Source organism: Haemaphysalis longicornis, unplaced genomic scaffold (genome assembly GCF_048455015.1).
Source record: "Haemaphysalis longicornis isolate Haplotype H1 unplaced genomic scaffold, Haemaphysalis longicornis Haplotype H1 scaffold_9, whole genome shotgun sequence".
Lineage (NCBI taxonomy): Eukaryota > Metazoa > Arthropoda > Arachnida > Ixodida > Ixodidae > Haemaphysalis > Haemaphysalis longicornis.
This window is the reverse complement of record NW_027526460.1, coordinates 130,787,769-130,803,980: the sequence shown is the minus strand read 5'-3', so window position 1 is coordinate 130,803,980 and position 16,212 is coordinate 130,787,769. Positions and strand designations below refer to the sequence as shown.

Genomic DNA, 16,212 nt, shown 5'->3' with positions numbered 1-16,212 from the left:
TGCTCTGTGATATCCGTCGGACAGTCGCATCCTCCGTGTGAGCACGAAAGAGCTGGCCGAGTGGAGGTCCGCCTGCGGTGAGGTCACGATCTCCCCCGAATTTTCTACTGAAATGTTCCCTCGTGTGAATACCGCTTGACGTGCGCTGGTTGACGGGCGCGGCACACGTCCCTGTTTTGTGTGGTCACGTGGACAACTTTATTTATACAAAATCCAACCTGTCGCGGCACCCGCTGAAAGCGAAACAGCGACTGGCGGCATAAAAACGTCTCTAATTAAACAACCGCCTCCCGCTGAAGCAAATGAGGTTTTCACATGGGATATATAGGTCATTAGATAGTTATCGCAACAACAACAAAAAAACAAGATGCCAAATTTTTCTGTCAGTGCTCCTTTAAGCTTGAGGTTGGTCCGCTGGCGTTCGCAAAAAACTACCAAGAAAAAATACTGAGCGCACGTGAGCGTGTGCCTCGTGAGGAGCGCCCGGTGTCGTCCAGTCTTGCGCGTGGGCTTGCTTCACGGAAGGAGCTTCCGCTTACGTCATCGTCGCCTTCGGCGCGGCGGGCCTGCTGCGCAGCGGTCGCTACAGGGCTTCCCCTGTAGAGCCGGAGGCCACTGTGTTGCCCTCCGGATATTGTTGGTCGGTTGAGCTTTGGAATTACGGCGTGGGGAAGTTGAGCCGGGGAAGCCATGGGTGGGTCAGAGGCAGGCTGTGTAAGCGGGCTTGACTTAGTCGGCGGCGACGACGTCTTGGCGTCTTTTAATGTCGAGGGTGGCAGTCTTGGGTGGCCGCTCGCCGTACGAGGACCGTGCACAGCTCTTTCTGCTCCCTCTCTACTGGAATCCACTGTGACTGTGGGGAAAAGCTAGGCCGAGCCCCAGCTCTGCTTTTCCAGACTTGCACCTTAAGTGCAAGCTGCGGCAATTTTTTTTTTCATGTACTATTGCCTCTGAGCAATACAAGATGACACTCAAATCTCCCTAATCAATAGAAGCAAATGCTTACTTGTGCCTCGCGAAGCGTGCTCTTTCTTCTCGCTTTTATTTTCTTCATGGGTGCCACTTGCAGTATACTGAACAGTTTTGTATTTTTGATGTTCGTAATTTTCTGCCCCTTCTGATTAAGCCTGTGGCTTTTAGTGTGTACCTAAATAACTAAATAAATTTGGCCTTTCGGCAACCAATTCAACTCTGCTGACTTTTGTAAAATCGTCGCGGAAATTTCTTTTTAAGTTATTGTAAGCAGAGAAAATGATGGCCGGTGTATTCATGCACACGAACGGATAGCATGTATGTGATTGTACGCCCTTTCTCCTATGCTTCCCGCAGATCCGGATGGCCTGGCGCTTCTGGATAAGTACCGCGAGCAGGTCGCCACTAAGCGCAAGGAGCCTGTCGGCTACACCAAGGTGTATCTAGACGGCGACAGGCACACGTGCAGTTTCGGCGAGTGCAACATGGGTAGCCTCGTGATGGACGCTTTCCTCAAGAAGATGGCCGCTGATCCCAGCGAAAACGGAAGCTGGTCCTCGGTGGCCGCCGCCATCGCCAACTCTGGGAGCATCAGGATGTCCATCGACGAACAGGTGCCCAGTATAGGTTGCCACGATAGCTTGGCGTTTGTAGACCTAAAAACGGGCTTCCACACTTAAGCTATTAACATTTTAGGCGCGGTGTTCAAGTGTGTTGCCCGTTTCGTGTCTGTTTCAAAAGTGTCCGCTTTGAGCTAGCCCTGATCGGCTAAAAGCGAATACCCGGATGTGACGCAGCGGATGCACGCGGGAGCCACTGCGTTGAGCCTCGGCTTTCGGAACAGGCGATTTTGATAGTTTTAATATGCATGCACCGGTCACAGCCTTATTGGCTCGCCGCCGGAACAGCGGGACAAGAATTAATGTTGACCAGTTCGAAATGCTGGCAGAAGCATTCCGCCTCTCACAAAGGGCTGTGCGGTGGTTGTGCGACGAGCTGCGAGGCGACTTGGCCAGTGCCACAGTGGGCTCTGTGTCGAGGACCAAGTGATATGGAGGAGGAGGAGGAGGAGCAGAACTTAACGGGGAAGTCGAGCGGGATCGTGGGCGCGTTCCTCAACCCAGGACTCCGTTGGTACGGCCTGCCGTCTTCGCCCGTTCAGCGAGCCAAAGCTGCTTACTCAGGTCAGAGCTGACAGGCTCACTCTCCAAACTACTTGTGAGTTGCATTAGGAATTTGATCAAGGTCTGGGATGGACTGGCATGGCCAAAACCACATGGTAGGAGGAGGAGGAGGAGGAAAAACTTTATTGTGAGCCTGGTGATGGTAGACGTACCTGGGCTGCCGCAGGGTCTGCACAGGGGGTAGTATAACGTGGGGTGGAGGGTGTGTAGCCGCGTGGGGTGTGTTAGTTTGAAGCCGTCAGAGGGTAACTTGTTCTCGTGTTATCTGGTCGCCCGGCGGCGAAAAGGTGCGTTGTGGGAGCACTTAGTGTTGAGTGATTTCGTTTTATGTGATCAGCGAGTGACTGGTTGTCTCATCATCCTCTTTCGGTGCCCGGCGAGCACGTTCTTAGGAAGTGCAGCTTGCTGGGCCAGTTGGTACATTTTGAAGGTGAAAAAACCAGCGAAAAAGACGGAAGACGTAGAAGAGACGAGACAACACACACGCTGGACTAGCAACTGAAAATTTAATTGAAAAACAGAAACAACCAGAGAACGACCAAGCCTACGCATGCGCAACAAGTACGCACGTTCTGATAAAACGCTATCGAAATACACTTTTTTCCGCTCAGCTTTGTAGGAACAGCTTTGTAGTAAAGAATAGTGATGGTTTAGAACTGAAAGTCTTTTTCGCTGCGAAGACACATAAAATAAACTGCCCGCTTCGAGCGATAGTTACTGAAGATGGATCATGGCAGAAGATACTCGGACGGTTTCTGCAGCGCCAACTCAACTCCCTGAAGCCACATGACCCTTTTGAAACCCGTAGCTCTATGGACATGGTTTCATCGTTACAAGAAGGTCTGCCAGGGGCTACTACTGCCTTGTCAGTGGACATCGAAGACTTGTTTTACTCTGTGCCCCATGACGAACTGTTCTCTGCCATTCGTGAACTGATTGATGAAACGGGTGTGGTCAAGTTTCAAAATGAGTGCGGTGTCAGTGCTGATGCTTTCCTTGAGTTGGTGGCTTTGTACCTCTCGTCGACTGTAGTTCAATTTCGTGACCGCACTTTCATTCAAAAGACAGGAATCTGTATTGGTTCTGCCGTGGCCCCTGTATTGTGCAAGATTTTCCTGTCTAAGTTCGATCAAAAGCTTAAGGGAGTCACAGAAAGTGACGTCAGAGTGCTTCGCATGTTTCGTTACGTGGATGATTTTTTAGTAGTGTTAAAACTTTTGCCCTCTGACTGCCCGAAACAAGCGGCTGAAGACATTTTAAAGCATTTTAAGGCGTGCTCCGAAACCCTAAATTTTACCTTTGAACTTGCTGAGAATAAAACCATTAGGTTTTTAGATTTAACGCTAACTTTTAAAGACGACAGCCACGTTTGCTGGATCTACTCACCTAGGACTAAGAAGGCGCTGCTTCCGTTTGATTCGAGTCACTCCAAATTGGTAAAAAGAGGCATAGCCACATTATGTTTCCGCAGTGCACTCCAAAAAAGCTGTGTCCACGCAATCCAGGAAAGCCTGGACTGTCAGGCTCAGAGGCTAAATGCAGCGGGGTTTCCCAACACAGTGCTTACGGCAGTCGCTGAGTGCCTCCATGTTAAGCTTAAAAGGCAACAGAAAAGTGAACAAAGGCCTGATGAAAACAAAGAAAAAAGAAAATTTCAAGTGATGCCTTACCTTCATAAAGTGTCACACAACTTAAAGAAAATTGCTTCGCGGCATGGTGTGCGATTAGTGTTTTCCGCGCCATGTAAGCTGCCTGGGTTGTGCACGCGCATTGAAAATGCGGGAAAAAAGAGAGGTGCGTGTAAAACGAAGCATGAAAAGCAATTCGTAAAGTGTGACGAAAGAGTCATTTACAACATTCCGTTGACGTGTGGTAAGGTATATATAGGCCAAACAGGTCGATGCATCAACGACCGGTTACGAGAGCACTGCGCGTTGATCAGAGGGCAAGGAGCCGGTCATCTTTCTTATCACTGTCGTCAGTGCAAACGTCAGGGCAAATGTGAGGCTTTGTTTGAAAGAGTGACGATTCTGGGAAGAGGCAGGACAAAAACAGAGAGGGAAATAATTGAATCGCTCTACATCAGCCAACAGGAAGAAGGAAATTGCGTGAGTGTTTCTTCCATCTCCCTCAGCGATAAAGAGATCGCGTTCCTACAAAGCTGAGCGGAAAAAAGTGTATTTCGATAGCGTTTTATCAGAACGTGCGTACTTGTTGCGCATGCGTAGGCTTGGTCGTTCTCTGGTTGTTTCTGTTTTTCAATTAAATTTTCAGTTGCTAGTCCAGCGTGTGTGTTGTCTCGTCTCTTCTACGTCTTCCGTCTTTTTCGCTGGTTTTTTCACGTTCTTAGGCGTGAGCGTGCGCCGCTTGATTGCTGCAAAGAGACGAGTGGGCAGGCGTCCAGATAATCTTTACTGTTTCTTTGAAGGAGGAGGGGGGGTGTTATAATTTGTGCGGCTACCTTGGAAATTGTTCCAGCGGTGTACGTTTGACAAGCCGCTTGCGATTCCGTAATGATGGTCGTGGCTCGGGTCTGCGTTATGGCTAGTGCGAGCGCCACTTCTTCTGCTCCGAGTATGGTGGACTTACGAATGGTGACACTTGTAATGAGAACAGTGGGGCTGGTGACGACCGCTGTTTTGGTGTTCGCGCGCGCGTAGTCCGCCGCGTCCGTGAATATTGTTGTACTCGCGTCGCCGTATTGTCTTTCGAGGGCTGGCGCCCTGGCCGTTCTTCTGCTTTCGTGATGCTGAGGGCTCATGTTTCTTGTAAGTGGGGGGGACGTTAAGCTTAGAGCTTGTCTCGGCTTCGCGTCAAGTCTAATAATGTTAGGCTGGTATTTGTGTTCGTCCAGTACCAATAAATGTTTACAAGTTACATGCCACGTGCTTGTGAAATTTACGTCGTCTCTTCGGCAGCAAACAAGCTCGCAGAACATCGTTTATTTCACTGAGTGATGGCGATGGCGTAAATGCACCAGGTTACAAAGGGCTGCGTCTGAGCGATATCATTTCTTCGTTACCGATCACTGAATGAAAGTCATCGTTAGGGAAGAAACGAATGGCGCATAGCACTTGGCCGGCAACGCATCCTGACCAGCCAAGTGATACGCGCCTTTCGTTTCTTCGCAAACGATGACTCTCACCCAGTGGTTGGTAACGAAGAAATCATATCGGTTTTGCAGCCCTCCGTGAGCCGGTACATTTACGGCATCGTCATCACACAGTGAAATAAACGATCGTCTGCGAGCTTGTTTGCAGACGAGGAGACGACCTAAATTTCACAAACACTCAGCATGGAGCTAATAAACATTAAATTCATACTTGATGAATACCTATACCAGCCTAACATTAATAGACTTGACGCGAAGCAGAGACGTAGTTAAGAAACGAAAATCCCGACCACCCGCGCAGGTTTTCACTCGGAGTGTACCACGAAAATGCCAACGAAAAGCTGCATTCAGCATTCCGGAAGTGCGTCGCTGTCAAAATACATTTCAAAATCTTATTATCTTGATACGCGGTCCCTTTCATGGGCAACAAAATTGTGGTCGAAGCGTTAAAAAACTGAAAATCTGTTACATTGTTTACACTTTACTGCCACTTGAAACAGCTGGCTGCCATCTTTCGCATTGGTTCCTTGTGATGAAAATTTTCAACTTTGTCATATAAAAATCTGGTGATGTGTAGGTTTTCAAAATGCGTTCAAATTAACACATATGACTCTAAAATAGGTTCAGTCGTTTAAAATGTGTTTGCGAAGCAGTTCCGCAGAGGTCAACCCAAAGCTAGCCAGCAACGGGATGTGCGTCATTGTAAAACGGTCGCGAAACGGGCCTTTCCAAAGCGGACAAACTCCAGAATACCGCCCCAGAGTATTAATTCAACATACTGAAAGGAGCCCCCGACAATTGTTGGGTGACAAACCTTGGGCGAAAGAATTATGGCGCGAGCCCTGCTCGTGCCCCCCGCAATGCAAATCAGCTACAACAGCTCGACGACGCCAGGGTGCAAATTGCAAACCAGAGGCGTGACCTTGAAGGGCGCAGACAATGATTTTGAATAAGGAGGGGTGCAATACTTGAGTGGGTAGACATCTCAGGAGATCATAAGTGCAGTTAGGAATGTGTATTGTGGGAATCGTAACAACTTTTTCAGCAGTTCAGGATCTAAGGGCGCCGTTCCGCTAATGTAGTATCTAGCCGGCGGATGGTCCTAGTAGGTAAACAATCCTCAAGTTTCGAAGTTTTTACCTGTTGAACCTGCACTCGGGCCTTGAGGGGCGGAGTGTTGAAAGTCTAGTGAAGAATTTGGCCCACGTGATGATCTCCATACGATATCCCGACACGCGGCTGTTTTGTTGTTCAGCCACATCAGAAAAACCGCTGCTGTGGCTGGGATCGAACCCAAGTCCTGGTTTGTGCCAAAGGCTATCGCGTAGCTCACATAATCACTTCGGATTTTGTTGCAGCGTCTAGCCGCAGCCGTTTTAAAACAGCCCCCATAGTCACCCTCCTGGTGCAGACCGCGTTTTTCCTCCGCAATCCGTTCGCACAAACCCCCAATATTTTCTCTATGGTAGGCCACAGTGCTGTCCTTATCACAATGACCTTCTCTTCCACATTCAAGTCAAATCAAACGAGATCGTTTATCTTCCTTTGTTTTGCAAAAAAAGGCTACAACCACAAAAAAAAAAAAAGCCGCTGCGCCACTTCCTGACAACGGCAACATTATGACCGTATGTGATCATATTATAGGAACACATCTTGTGAAATAATCGAGAAAAATAACTTCCGAGCCATCTTCACTGACATGAAACATGCGGAAGGCGGAGGAAGCAGTGTATAAGTGTATTCTTGGCGTCTTCGCGATTTTGCCCGTGGAGATGAAGCCGGTGTGGGTAGAGCTATACAGATTTGCTGTGAAAGCCTCGTGTCTTCAAAGCACGAAGCTCTCTAGCGCGAGGCGTAAAATAGCGTGTCGGTGTAGTTTTAGTACGCGTTACGAAGCTTTCGAACGCGAGGTGTAAAGGAGTGTCCCGGTGTTTTTTTTAGTACGCGTTACCAAGCGTTTCAGCGTAGTAGTAGTAGTAAGTGGTTCGGTTTGAAAAAGAAAAGAAATGGACTGGGGATAATGAGCCCATCTGGGGGCTCACCGGCATGCAACCCAGTCCGGGTGGTAGGGAATATAGAAGGGGGTGAATAGAATAGGGTAGATAAAAAGTAGATAGGTAAAGATACTCCAGCGTTTCAGCGTGAGTCGTAAATGAGTGTCCCGGTGTTTTACTACCCTGACTACATGAGACGACGGTTACGACGACGACGTGAGACGCCAACAGCCGGAGCCCCTAAGGGGCTTCATCCCTAAAAGAAAAACAACAAAAACACAGAAATAGAGGGAAGACACACCAGCCCAAATCGCAGCCCTAGCCATTTGAGGAAAACACAGGGAAATACTGATGAAGGGTAACTTTTATACAATTGCTAAAATACTGGCAAAATGGCATTACATCCAAATCATTTTTTGTGCAAGAAATAGAGAGGGTATTCAGCTTTCCTCGACGCAGGGCTAGAAATAAAAAAACATGGTAAACAGTGACGAAGGAAATTTTGTACATTTGCTTAATTATCGAAAGAAACTGCATACCAAGCTTATTTTTTTCAATAAATAAATACTATTTTCAATTTTCTCGAAGGATGTATTCATCGACGCAAATTGTGCCGTTTTTATTCATCGATACCGGGACGTTGTATGTTAGTGACTGGAGAATATTTTTTTTGGTTGCCGGAATGTACCATAATGACATAAAATGGGTTCCGTACGCTAGAACGTTTTTGTTAACTTAGATAAGTCACTAAAAACGAGTTGCAGTTTTTAGTAGCAACACGAAGAGAATTGTACAATTTGAATTAATAAATACTGAGAAACGGAAACGGTTAAAAAGCTCTTTGGTGTGGTGGTCATACGTAACATTTACAATCATTCTTCGTCTTTATTTTTGTAGCGTCGACATGTTTACATTTATGTTGTGGTAACCCCTACTAACTGCCAATAGAGATGGCACGGAAAGATAAGGGGTATATGCAGCATAAGTTGAGTAAGTGCCGGCAGTGTAAATCTGTGTCCTTGATTAAGTCGATGGTCCTGCACAATTTCTTATCCACTGCATTCATATGTTCATATCAGGTTCAGTTGCAACGAAAGTGACTAATAACACTTTCATAGCAGTTAACAATTCTCTATTTCTTTGTATTTATCGTAGGTGTTGGGGAGAAGGCGTTTTTGTTTTTCAGCGTTTAATGAAGAGTCTTTCTTTTGCCTCCTATTTATTATTACGGAACTTTGTGTGGCACACATGGCAGGACGGGGAAGCATATCATTACTGTTTTAAGACTCAGGCCTTGCTCGCGAAGGGGAAGCGGCTGCCTACACTTCACGAGGTCCCGGCACTATGAAAGACTTTTCAGGCTCCTGGAATAGGAAAGACGGCGATTTGCAGGGCTTCAAAGCTCTTGTGGCCTTCCTGAAAAATTTCACGACTGGAGGCCAGCTTGTGAATGCCTCCCTCTCTACCTCTCTTTTGAGTCTGTGCGTGCGTGTACGTGTGCGTGCGTTCGTGCGCGCGTGCGTCCGTGCTATTTTGTAAATTAGTTTAACTGTGACAGATTGAGTATCGCCTTGTAACATTGCAACTGATTTGCTGTAAGCTAAGTTCTTAGCAAGAAGAGCAGTGACATCGGCATACTAAAATACTTGGCAATGGATGTATAATTAGATAAGTCATTTACATAGACCTTGAACAATATTGGTGATAGTGCGAATCCTTGTGGGACACCAGATTTTAGAAGAACTTTCAAACTAATGTGATCACCGATCTTGACTACCTGTGAGTGATTGCAGAAATATTTAGCTAGTAATTTGTTAAAAGGAACCCGAAATCTCAGTAGATATAGTTTGCGCAAACGTATTGCGGGGATAACAGAGTCAAATGCTTTGCTTGTATCCAAAAAAGAGTCGTCAATACTTAGTTGTTTTCGAAAGCAGAGACGATTAACTCTCACCACATTTTCTACATTCATCTGAACTAGCAAGCCTACACATTGCGGGGCTTACCTCTTCTGTGTCATTAAAGAGCCTTCTATAATCTAAGCAGCATTAAAAAGAGCGAGAAGACATCGATCTGTTTGGCTTCTCGCAGTTGTTCAGTCGTTCAGAGCAGCTTTCGCGAACACTGGGAATCATACCTGGATTTACCCTTGCAACTTCGAACACTTCCGCTTTGTGGGGTGAAGGCTCGTTGCACACAGTGGCGGATCCAAATAGGCGGAGGGCAGTTGGGCGATCAACCCCCCCCCCCCCCCCCCCCCGCGCCCTCCAAGCCACTCGCCACTAACCTTCCATTCATACCCCTCGATACGTATTTTTCGCCACACGCAATTTTTTAGACCCCGGCTGGGAGCTTCGCTCTCCGCGGTGGCCAAAGCACCCCTCACTTCTCACTTCATGTTACTCGTGATACTGGTTAACGCAACCACCGCTTTAGTGGAGCGTGCAAATCTTTCTCCCCACAGCGAATTTTCCCCCCTCAAAGGGTAGACGGTCGTTCAAGGCTAATTCCCACCATCAGCGCGGCGCAACGAGGCGGGAGCCTTTTTTAAACTGGTCACACGGTTGTCTGCAAAATCTTGATGAAAAAAGCACTAGGTGTGTAGTGAGAACAAATTATGACATTCTAGTTGGTTTCACCCTCCTCTATACCCTCCCACTGCTAAACTAGGCACCTGGATCCGCTCCTGATTGCACCGCGCGTGTACCTTCCTCCGTTCTCTCCGTTTTGCAGAACGCCGGAGGTGCGATAACCGTCGAGGACGTGACCGATGTACTTCCGTTCTCGAACACGTTAATAGTGCTGAACATGACTGGATCCCAACTGAAGGATCTCTTCGAGTGGAGCGTCTACCGAAAAGAAACCAACAAGACTGTCTTCCGCGGCGGGTTCCTTATTGTTTCTGGTACGTGCCAGCCCGCGCCTGCCGAGAAACGGTTCTTGGATATAGCGGCCGCTAACATAAAACGCAGCGCAAAACGTTTGGGAACCTAGACCCTTCTCACGCTGCACATCTAATGACGGTTACAGAGAATGGCATTACTGTGAATGCCATTAGCTTGGCGCTTCAACACAATATAGAATGACGTTTTCGCAGATGGTATTCGGTGACCGAATGAGTTCCGGGAAGCGTATTTCCAAACGCTTCGCTGCGCAGAGCACCCACGTGGCATGTGTGATGTCACTGCGCGCGCTATTCTTTTGAGCGCCTGCTAAAGTGAGCCGACCGTTCGGTCTCTGTGGCCTCAATGTAGAATGCTGAGTACTGGCGCTGACTGTTTGGGTACGAGCCCCAGCAGGTCTATTTCTTACTTTTTTTCGTTGCCTAATTTCTGTTCTAAATTTAGTTTTCTTTTCTAAAGTGAAATCTACGCGTTATTTCGGTTAACAATGGGGATTTGGTATGGTTTAGGTCGCTTTAGGTTTGAGGCGCAGCCAATGACCACGTTAAATTACCGTTGTACTTTGCGCGAACAGACATGTGACGTGGGTACTCTGTGTACTGAAGCGTTTGGAAATCCGCTTCCGGGAACACATTTGCATTTTCTTCCAAACCAAATGAGTAACCTTAATAATTGGTCTACAGTTAATAAAATTATACAGCAATCTGTCTAAAACCTGCAGTATGTCAATATTTTTTCGCGCATGCCGTTATACACTAAAAAAAAAGAAAACGACACCATCTTATAGATCGCCGCATTTCCTGCTACCCGGACATGGACTTGTCTCTTACTGTACTTGGTTTGTGATATGAATGTCACCTATAACAGAGCTACACTGTTTTTGTTTCAAAAGTAAATTTGCGTTGCTTTAAAAAATTAAATGTTTAAAACAGGACGGACGCATTTAAATTGTTATCATGCAATTTCGCGAGTCTTCTAACCGCTATCAAATAACATTTGCTTCACCATACGGATTTGCACGGTCAAGCCAATTGTATACTCACATTCGCTTTGGATGACTTTATATTTGCCGTGTGACAGAGTTATTAGTTGCTTCAGACTTGCGGTGGCCGTTTATTCTGATAGCGCAATGGGTAGAGCCTCTCTAAATTAAACGATAGGAGAAATCGGTCCTCGGGCTTTGCCTAAGTGCTAATTAATAAAAAAAAACGACTGTAAGGCCTCAGGCCTAGCTGCCGTGTAATCGCTGTGGCTCAGTCCTGCTAGAGTATTCTTCGTCACAAAGCAGATAATATTTCCCCATAACATGCCTGTTGAGGCGGTCACCATGCTACTGTTAGAAAAAAAATCGGTATGGGTGACAGAGAGTAGTTCTCTTTCGTTCAAGATGCGGCCTATGAGGCAGCCATCTTGTTTTTTAATCTAACCGAACCCAATGTAGAGCCACTCAGAGGTAAAATACAGAACAACATTGTCTGTTGCGCTTCACAGCAATGTTATGATGCGCCGTAAGCAGATTCGGCTTAAAGGCGTCATAAAGACAATCAGGCACCCTCCGTGTAACGACGGCGATGGTTGAACTCGAAGCTTTCTCGTGATGAATTCTTTGGTTGGCCAATCCCACACTGCGAGTATGTCTGCCTGGACGTATATGCACCACTTTTCTGGTATAACTGCCACAACTCTCGGGTATGCACTCCGTAGACCTACCGTTTGGGTTTCGGGGTATACGGCCTAAATCGGTATACCTCCTGCTTGGCATACAGGCAGCACTTTTCCGAGTGTGTGCCGGCTTGAGGTGTTAAACACCAAGATGTGGCGTTAGGCCTAACGTCCTTAACCTCAAAATGGGAAGTTATGCCTAAGGTGTTATTGCCAACCACCTTACGGCATGCAGAGCAACGTCATTCTTTTCGTGACGGGTTCTTTGGTTGTCGTACGAGTTTTCCAAACCGCCGCGGCCATGTGGAAATGGAGCAATCGGATAGGCGCCGGCTTCATATTGCGAACAACTCAGGTTCGATTCCGGCCGAGGGGAGCATTTTTTTTTCTTTCTTTTACTTCACTCACGATCACTCATCACTGTCGTCAGAGAAAATTGGCTTTCCTGCAGGGTGTATTGGCATGCAACGGCGTCAGTGAGGGCACTGAATCTTCGCTTTAATACTGATTTGTACAATTTGAAAGGGGTAGTTCATGGTAAATCACCCAGTTCGATTCCCCTCACGAAATATGTTTTTGTACTATGAAAACGCAAGATATACACGTTCAAAAAAAAAGGTCGGGGGACTTACTAGCAGAACACTAACCAGTTACTTCTCACAGTAATAACTAGGGACTTAGTGCTTTTACTAACTGGCCATGCATAACACAGTAAAAAGCTACACGGGACAATGAGTATCGGCTGAGCACGCAGCATGAAATAGACACATTCAGCACGCAGATATCACGCTTAAACAACCAACAATATAAGTGAGAAAGAAAGCCAACAGGATGACGGGAAGGGCGAGTACAGTAAGAGTAAGAGCGCAAAATCAAACGGGGAGCCTTATCTAGTATGGATTCAATACAATCTGTAAGATAAGCGGCATGAGGGTGCCGAATAATTGACGCGTTGTCGAGGGTGACTCGGATAATGGAAACGCATGCGCGAAGCCTTGTGTAAATGTAAATAAACGGCGCCTGAGGAAACCCAGCTTTTTGAGTCCGTATTAATAGAAGGTTCAATTTGCATATTCCAGCTTAAACTCGACGTGAAAATTACACCGATGTGTTCCAAAAAATATTATGCTACTGCGCAGCGCATACATGTCAGACGGAGACTATAACAAGGAAGGAAAGGTCATGACTTTGAGTGTTTCTGCATTGATTTCCATTTTCCATACTCGACACCATTCCTTATTTGTCTATAAATCACACAGTCATCGGCGAACAGCCGTATTGCTGAACTGGAATTAGTCACTATATCTTTGATATTTATGAGAAATAATAAGGTGCCCAACACCGATCCTTGAGGCACCCCTGATGTAACTGGAGCGGAATCGGATAGATTATTATTTTTACTTACTTAGAGCATAAAAACTCATTAGTTCATTTTGTAGTTTTTTCTTCATATAACTGAAGTCTGTTTATTTTTTTTTTTCATTAGCCGTTTAGGGGGTTCACACGATTAAATGCACTGGACAGGTCAATAAATATTCCGTCGGGGAAAAGCGATTTGTGCAAAGAATCGTGTAAAGGTGTGGCTAGTTCGAACAACTGCGTTTGGCAGGAGATCTTGTACATGAAGAAATTCTGACTTTCGAATAACCAATTATTTGCATTAAGGTGCCGCATATTGTTAGAGTAAATTATATGCTCTAGAAATTTACAGCAAACTGATGTGAGTGATATCGGGCGGTAATTGCTTAGACAGAATGGCTCACCAGATTTAAATATGGGTACAACATGACCAAACTTCCAATAATCAGGAACTCAGCCGGTAGCAGTGACTGTTAAAATGTTAAAGGGGCCCTGAAAAACGTTTTGACCACACTAAATGAACAAGCGCAATCGTTAGGTTGAGTTGTCAACGTAATCTGTGCCAACCACAACATTTGTACGCGCACCGGAAAGCTCACATTCCTGCTGCTAAGTTCGTTGCTGCGTTCTCACCCTTTCCTGCGTGTTTTTACGCCCCGCCATCTTCCCGCATATACGTCATCAATTCTCCCATGTGGGTCACGAAGCAGAAATCTTGCAATTGGACGTCCTTTCATCGCATTTCCGGCGAAGAGAAGTGTCGTTCGCTCAGCGTCGACGTGTTGCGGACCCGCCTTTCATTAATTAGCGCTTCCTGCAGCAGGCTTAACGCTATCGTGTTCGTTCATAGTTATCTTTTAACACAAAGAGGTTTTATATAACGCCCGGGTACACCAAGATCTTACCAGCGACATATCCGTCACGGAAATGGCATCGCCAGAAAAAATTCCATTGACGCGGCTCCGCCCCGGATTTCCGCCACGAACTCTCTCGGCGCAACGGAATAGAATTTTTAAATAGAATAGAATAAAACGCTTCCGCAGGATGGTGTTGGCTGCGCACCAGGGAACGTTACCTTATAGTTTTCGTTCCACTTTTACCCGTTTCCTTCGGCGGACGAGCCAAAGTACTTTAAACCCTTAATTGCACAGACAAATAATTCATTCCTGGTTCCGAAATTTAATATCTCCAAATGATGGGCAATGGCAGCGCAGTCCTAGCCATTCTAATTCTATCGCTGCGATACATGTTCGGTAATGTAAGTTTCCGCAATCGACTAAAATGACCCGCATCCAATTCGTTATGGCTGTGACTGATAAGGCTTACCGGCATTTCATTAAAAGGACTATGAAATTCTAAAAAAAATATTGCAAATTCAAAATTCACCTCATTGAGAATGGCCACGTTTCTCCTGCTGTTTGTAATTTATCCCACGCGTTTTGTATTTCGTTGCACATTTATCCACGCGTTTTGTATTTCGTTGCCACAATTGTATTTCATTGCACATTTGAAAATTTTCTTATTCCTTCGCCTTTGCGCAGGCATGCGCGTGGTGTACGACGTCCACAGGAAGCCGGGAGAACATGTGGTGGAACTACAAATTCTGTGCACTAAATGCCGCGTACCGAAGTTTGAGCGCGTTCGAGACAACGAGGTGTACCGCATAGTTACGGCCAGCTACATGATCACCGGAGGAGGCAACTTCAACTTCTCCTTTATCAAGCCCACCGACCAGTTCAACACCGGTGAGTTTTTTTTGCTGTTGCACAAACGAATCGCGTGCAAGGAGGATGTATACCATCCACGCGCGGTTTGTGCAATTACCCTTTACGTATATATCTACATCTTGCATTTTGTTAGCTGAGGAAGGAAGGGGTTGCTTATAACTGCATCACCCGCCGCGGTGGCTCAGTGGCTAAGGCGTTGCGCTGCTGAGCACGAGGTCGCGGGTTCGATTCCCGGCCGCGGCGACCGCTTTTCTGATGGAGGCGAAAAGCGAAAACGCCCGTGTGCACGAGATTTCGGCGCACGATAATGATCCCCAGGTGGTCAAAATTAATCCGGAGCCCTCCACTACGGCGCGCCTCATCGTCTGCGTTGCGTCGGCGCGTTAAACCCTACAATCAATCAATCACTCAATCAATCAATCAATCAATTATAACTGCATCGTTGCTTATACATCATTGACTGCAAAACTGATGCTGTTTAAGTCATTAGCAATGTCGTAAAGGTTAGACACCCTCATAGTAGTGAACGTGAAGCTGGTTGACCGACTTTTTAAAGCGAAGCTTTGTATGGCTGGATGGAAGGAAAATCCCGTGGTCCCGTGTACGCAGAAAACCCCTCCGGCTCAATCCCATGCGCATGTGCGAAAAAACCAGGTTGTAGAAGAGTTAGAAGCAAGGGGAGAGATTGGCTAGGTTTAAAGATATCCTAGCTAAACTCTCGCATCTACCGACACTGATAGGTGGGAACGGCGCATCGGAAAGAGCGACAAGGAGTCTCTCTCGCTTGTTGTGCCAGAGCGCCAGGCCGAAATCCGTTGCACGGGGCGACGCACCGACAGCGGGGCCGATTCACGCCTCGTCCAAACCAGACCAAACCGCCCGCGGCCGACAGGCTTCAACATGCACCGCCGCAGAGTCGCCTCATCCTTCTGCATCGCGGCGGCTCGGCCGAATCATGCATCGGGTGAACTACCGGCAACCGACAGGCTGCTACTTGCCTGGCGGCGGCGTCGCGGAGACGGCGTGGGCGTCGCCCTCCCTTTCCCCATAGTGGCGGCTCAGCTGACGCAACGCTTCGCTTCCATTCGTTGGATGTCAAACTTCGGCCAGCGAGAGTCGGGATTGGAGCGATTCAAACTTCTCGGGGACACAACGAGATTTCGGGGGTATAAAAACCCACCCGGAGGCACTTATCGCCGGCATTCTGCGGCGGCACTTTTCGGAGGCACCGAGTGGAGAGGTGCTGTCTCCTTTTGCGAGCCATGGAACGTTTGTTTACCCTTGTACATACTGTATATA

General features: G+C 47.0%; 1 protein-coding gene across 1 annotated transcript in view; it reads left to right on the top strand.

Annotated features, from left to right (window-relative positions):
* Window positions 1–16,212, top strand: part of LOC144153440 (protein 5NUC-like) — a 62,480-nt gene that overhangs the window by 42,452 nt on the left and 3,816 nt on the right. Inside the window, exons 5-7 of the mRNA XM_077685086.1 lie at window positions 1,330–1,586; window positions 9,996–10,167; window positions 14,728–14,931. Coding sequence (XP_077541212.1) covers window positions 1,330–1,586; window positions 9,996–10,167; window positions 14,728–14,931 — 633 coding nt within the window. The remainder of the gene's footprint in view (window positions 1–1,329; window positions 1,587–9,995; window positions 10,168–14,727; window positions 14,932–16,212) is intronic.